Source organism: Nuphar pumila, chromosome 6 (assembly GCF_984573655.1).
Source record: "Nuphar pumila chromosome 6, dmNupPumi1.hap1.1, whole genome shotgun sequence".
Lineage (NCBI taxonomy): Eukaryota > Viridiplantae > Streptophyta > Magnoliopsida > Nymphaeales > Nymphaeaceae > Nuphar > Nuphar pumila.
In genome coordinates, this window is record NC_143254.1 from 35664818 (window position 1) to 35671401 (window position 6584).

Sequence of the window (6584 nt, forward strand, 5' to 3'; positions counted from 1 at the left end):
TTGTCATTGATTCTATAAATCTGGTAGGATGCTCTATAAGTGCAAACCTTTCCTTTGAGCAAAAGGTGAACTTCAGAGGGGATTTTGGCAAATTGGATCCCCAAATAAGTGATAAATCCTATTATAGGGTTGCTTAGCAAATAAGCTTGAGGTCGAGTCCAGATCCAGGGTCATTAAAGCTCATTAAGAGTCATCAAAAAACAGAATTTGCATATATGCAGCTTCACTAGATAAGTTAACCACAAAAACTGCTCTGATGTGGTGAAACTCACCACTGCTTCCTATGTAGGAGGTCATGGGTTTCGACCTGACTGTTCTGCATATCCTGTAGGAGGCCATGAGCTTGAGCTTGTCAGGCTCAGCTTGAGGCAAGGTCAAACTTGGTCTAACTGATTTTCTCAAGAATGAGTGGAGCTTAAGCCTAGACCAGGCTCTTTTGAGATGAGTTTGAACAGTGCAGGCTCAGATTCAACGTAGCTCATGTCCTATGCACGCTCCTTGCTCACAATGTTTTGAGAAGTTCCTAGAGAGAATAGCTTCAATTTGCAATACATGTGCATCCAAAGTAAACACTCTTCTTCTGAGTCCTTCCTAACCTCAAACTTTTTGTTCCTTCTTCCAACTTTTGTTGAGCTTAGTTTCAAAATTGTTGTCATTCCTTCAAAAGAAAGACCATGTTTTCAAACAATTTGTCCTGTTTGGTAGTCTAAGGAGAAACAACATAGGACCACCACAATAAGTAACTACAAATATAGGATAAAACAAAGGATAAAACAAAAGTAAATCTATAAATGAAGGAAAGCTGTTACATGGATATGGCTGAAGATATGGAGATACAACCATTTTTATGAAGTTTCCAAAACAACTTGTATATCAAGGGATACGACATGGAAGTCAAAATGGAGTACCCATGTGACAGAAGAAAATGGAAAAACACAAAAACTCCCTTGTGAATCACTTAATATGTAGAATACATGACCAAACCATAATGTTCACAGAAAATGCATGTAACTGTTAATTTCTGTGGTCATTGGTGAGCCAATGTGCCTATCATGAACTCGTTGCCAACTGGACAGTAGTATGAAACTTATAACAACTTTGGATGGTGCTCTCCTGGTCTGTGTACAGGGAAACTGCTGTACTTACTGCTTCTCAGCCATATTGTGGACCTCATGGAATTCTGAGGCACTGGTTTCTGATTTATGGAAGAAGACATTTAAAAATATTATCTAAACATGATTGCAGATCCTGAAATGTTGGAAGTAGGAAATGGAGGGATGAACATAGAGTAGTATCATTCACATTTTAGCATCTGGGCACTGATGAAGGTGGAATTCCCTAGTTTGCCTCATCCTTGTATTTCCTATCAATTACTTCTTGTCCATAACTATCTCCAAGATTGTGAATTATGACAGGCTCCATAGCTGATTGGCTATGACATCCTGTCCGCAAGTAGAGCGACCTTGAACATCCTTGTCCATAAAGAGGTTATATCTATTAATCAGGACCCATTAGGTGCCCAAGGAAGGAAAATCAGATCAACAAATGGTTTGGAGGTAGTATATATGCAAAAGTGGAGAATAAAATGCCAGTAGCGCTTTCAAGTAGGTCCCGTTTATTTCTTTCATGCCTTTGATAGTTGAAATTATATCCTGGATGTAGGTGTGGGTGGGACCTTTTTTTGCAGGAAGAATAGCAGTTGTCTTATGGAATAGAAGCTCATCCCGTGCTCCCATAAGTATAGGATGGAGAGAAATTGGCATCTCAGAATACACCCTTGTTACTGTGAGAGATCTATGGGCGGTAAAATATTATTTTTTCCTTCTCTGGTTTTATTGAGAGGATGTTCATACAGCTTAATTCATGTACAGGATGAACTGATAGTTACATGATTGTTTCTCTGTTACAGCATGTATTTGTTTCAAGGGGTCAGCGTTACCGGCTAATAACATATGTCGAACCTCATGCTTGTAAGATGCATGTACTTATTCCCCTATAAAAGAAAGAGAATATATATGAAGCATTAAATCGGTATAGAAAATGATATGTATATTATTGAATTTAATAAAATAATATGATATCATGATTTTCAATGTCTGTGATAATTTATTGTGAAATTAAATGAACTATTTCCTTTGTTTTTTTTCTTTCACTGATCACTGTTATGCATTCAGTTCCTCCGGTTATTTTTGTTACAGGAGTCTTCCAGGTTGTAGCTTCATGATACACACACGCACACATGGATGGAGAGAGAGAGAGAGAGAGAGAGAGAGAGAGAGAGAGAGAGAGAGAGAGAGAGAGAATCCTGTAAGTCTGCTCATTTTTCATACAATCTAGTGACTGTCATGACCGACCTTTTGCCCTATGATACTTGAGGGTCCCGAATGAATTTTCCATTGTATAAAAAGCCATGACTGAAAACATAAAGCACAATGTATACCTCTTGAATCTAATATCATTATGCAAGACTTGTGCAACATTTGGTATTTCTTTTTTTTCTGTTCTTTTTGTTTGTAAGAGTATGATGGTTGAAGGAAAAACATCCCGAGTAAAACTAGATGAGCAACTCCTGAAGAGAATTCAATCCTCTACCAGACACAGTAAACTTGCAACAAAAACTGTATTCTGGTTTAAAGGCTACAGTTTGAGAGGCTACTGTAGGATTTATTGAAGGATGAACAGTTGATGAGGCTTTGCTGGCGATTGGAAATAGAACTAAATAGGTCGCTTCTTGTTATCTTGTGGTCTTGCCTGTATTTCCTTCCTCCAATCATGTGCACATTAGAGATCTCCATGATGACGATGATTGTGATTTACCATTATGAATTATCCAGAGGAGAGAATGGATTTATCATCATCATCATTTTATAGGAAAGTGATATCAAATATATTGCCTAAACCCTGTGAAATAATTGAAGTCATGGTGTTGGACTTCAAGTTGCTTTAGCCATGAGGCTGCTGCACTCAGCATGGAAATGATGTGTTCATGGTCTGTGCTTTCTGGATCATTCCAAATTCTGCCTTGCATCTTGTAAGTGGCCAAGCCAAAGGGTATCAAGGACATCATTCCTTTCCTATCTTCGGAATTTCTCATCTCATCAGCTCCCCTATCTGCGATCATATGTCAGGATTTCATCGTACTTTAACCAAAATATAAGATATACAGAGAGAAAGGTGTTACTGTCGGGGCTAACCTTGGAAGGACGAAGACAAAATATGGTATGTGAGAAAACATGCAGACAAGTCTCTCACTGTTCTGTTTGAGGGAATATGATAAATAGGATACCTGAAAAATACAGTTCTTTTGATGTCTTAATTGTCAAATTTCGTACTTCTTGAGAAGGTTTTTTGATAATTAGGAACTAACTTGAAAAAATGAATGAGTGCGGAAGGAGAAATTCATACCAAGATACAGCCATCCAACTGGCAGGCAAAACATTCACACTCTTCAATGATTTGAGCCCAGGATATGGTCGGGAGAGCTCATTAATCTGGTCAGGAAAAAAAATCAGAAAATCAAAGCTTAGTACTACAATAATACCTGTATTACAGATCATTATGCACCTTCTTACCATTCAAGTGATATTACTAAAAATGAGAATTGAACTTGATGGACATGTTAACTAATGAATCTTTGGGTGAACTCATACTCTCCATAGTGTGAATTATGACAGTGAATTATGACAAAACTATCAGAAATAGAATTTCTGATCTTTTGTACATTAATGCCAAGAAAACCACAAAGGGAGATGCCACTGATCTTGCTTTCCAGTCCTGAAGAACAGGAACGCCTGTACGCCTGACTAGGGATGCACAACGATCTGAGCTAGCTTGGGCTCGGCCCGTTTAAGCTCGGCTCAAATTCGTTCAAAAAAATAAATGAGCCGAGCTTGAACAAGGGTTCAGGCTTGGTACACGTAAACGAGCCAAGCTTGAATAGCCAGTTTTACTCTGATAAGCTTGGTAAGACCGATTAAGCTTGGCTCACATAGGTATATAAAGAAATTAGACTTTATATATGTATTATTTTGTTCATAATATGGTTATAAAGAAAAGTCTTACCTTAATGGGTAGGTTGTTGGTCTCCACTGGAAGTGGTATGAGTTCAAATCCCATTGTCTTCCCTTCTTTCAAAAAGTCTTCTGACACAATTTTCAAAAACTTAAAAAAAAACTTAAACTAAAGGTATTCAGCTCGAGCTCGACTGGAGCCGATCCTGGGCAAAAGGTGTTCAAGCTCAGCTTGAACCCAGCTCGTGTGCATCCCTATGCTCTGACATGGCAGAGCGAATTACAATTGACCTTTTTCTGTTTTTGATAGCTGGGAGAAACTGCCGCTTTGATTTGGATGTCCTATTACAGGCCACGAGGTGCTCTTGTTCTTCAGGCACTAGCAAAATTGGCAACTTATCTGAAACAATCTAGATTTACAAGTACTGAAGTACACATGGTAACATTAAAAAACAATTCAATGTTATACACATAAATGTAAAAGAAAACACCATTCTATTCAAGATAGGTATTATTCAACTACTATGAATGATTTGTAACTGCCAGAAGTTAATACTAGCAGCTGTTCTTAGGTAATGCTCTGGTGCCATGAGAGAACGTGGCAAAGTTCATTGATTGCGCATTTCAACTACTAGTTCTTTGGAGTTCAACAAACTTTTTTCATGCTTCATTGGTTGCAAATTCATTTAGGTAGCGCCTGAATCCCTCGGATCTTAAGGGATGGGATTTAGTGTGGCAGCCATGGCAAATCTGAGCAATTCAAACACATTCTCATATCATTCTTTCAAGGGTCTGAGATTCATTTTCAGTGTAAATCCATGGACCTTTGGCCATGATCTTGGGGGTTCGGGCAAGGGACACATGGATCTGTAATCCACGCTTCTAAAATAAAACCCCTTTGATTCAAGAACTGATGCATTCAAATGCACCCTTAAGTATTTTTGTCCGTTTCTTGAAACAATTACGAGACAGTCAAGTTCATCAACCTCCACATTTCTATGACCAGGCAAATTGAAATATTACAAATTTGGTCACATCTCATGCATTGCTGAATGCACGAAAAATACAATTAGTTACCTTTGGCTGTTTCAAACAAACTCATGCTGGTCAGATGGCTAGAATTATTATAGACCTTTAATGAAAGATGCACATGTTTTGGTCTCGAACTACTAATACATTTACAATAAATTCCACAGCATTTCAAATAATTTTATTATCATTTCGTCTCTTTTCTTGTAAATCTAATCTGTCTGTGATCAACAGAACCACTTCTTATTTTGGTCCTGAGCTTCACTATGGAGAAACAGCAAGTTAAAGATCTTGTGAAAGGTCACATTACCTTATCTACTAGTGGGATTCGTCCATAGGGAGATGCTGTCTCAAAATACTGAAAATAAAGATAACCCAGTCTCTCCTTCAAATGCCACATGATTCCATTTCTCTGCTCACAATCCATCCCTTGTACTACCCAAACGTTTCCTGTCTCACTCTCATCACTGCATGAGTCTCTAGAAGAAGAAGAGTCCGTCAATTCATTATCACCCATTTCACTATCCTCTCCAGAACTCCAATCAACGTATATCTGGATTGCAGAAAGGTAGGGAACATAGTACTGGAATACAGTTTCTTCATTATCCAAGACAACTGGTGCTCCAGCACCATAAGCACTCCACTCACTGTAACAATTCCAAAGATCACCTAAACTGAAATATTCAATGGTGTCCCCACCCCATGGTTGTCCCAACCTGCTAGTATTTTTAAAAGAAACCTGCAAATCCACACAAAGCAAAAAATTTGTTCCATAGCACATATAAACTGTACATATACTTCTGCTGCACCAAAATTTGTTGCAATACAGAAAATGCATGTCTCTAACCTTTGGCAAACATTGAGTTGGAACAGTGGGTGTGATGCAGTTGAGAAAGCTTTGAAGGTTGGTGCTCTTGGAGGGACTTGAGCTAGCCATACCATCAACAGAGCTCATTCTAATATGTAAAGCAACTAGCAAAGGTCTGGCTCAGATAGGAAGAGATGCTTTATAATCTGATTTCACTGGTGATGGTTTATATAGAAGTTGGCAAGATGAAAGCTTCTAACAGAGCTCATTCTAATATTGAAAGCTTCATGCATATCCAGATATCCTTCCTCTTCATTTCACTGAAAATCTTGCAGATACAATCAATGCATTTTTTATTGCATTTACTCTATTTGCCAAAGAATCTTTGATTGCGTACAAGAGAAAGCAAAATCCATTGTTTTTTCATTTACCTCACTTAATCCAGAGCAAGAAAATCAGAAATCCAGACCACAGGTTTCAGACTCCCCACTGAACCATCATAGCCATGTTGGAAGGAGCTCCATGCATGTCTACCAAACGCTGATCTCAGAAAGATTTTAAGCAGAAAAGATGAAAAGGATGAGCGTCTACCTTCTTATTCATTTAGTATTGAACCTTTATACAGCTAATCATGGACGCTTAGCAGAGTGCACCACCAAAATAGCACAGAACACAGAAGGAAAGCATGGGAGGGTGGTGGCTACAACTTGGCGCTTACTGTTTTAGGCGTTGAAAAA

General features: G+C 38.3%; 1 protein-coding gene across 1 annotated transcript; it reads right to left on the minus strand.

Annotated features, from left to right (window-relative positions):
* Positions 1-2881: 2881 nt before the first annotated feature.
* Positions 2882-5994, minus strand: LOC149834626 (uncharacterized). Its single transcript, XM_090009419.1, has 5 exons — positions 5887-5994; positions 5350-5778; positions 3406-3491; positions 3195-3286; positions 2882-3111 (listed from the first exon to the last, which is right to left on the minus strand). Exons 1-5 carry the CDS (start codon positions 5992-5994, stop codon positions 2882-2884), a joined length of 945 nt encoding a protein of 314 aa, XP_089865545.1.
* Positions 5995-6584: the final 590 nt, after the last annotated feature.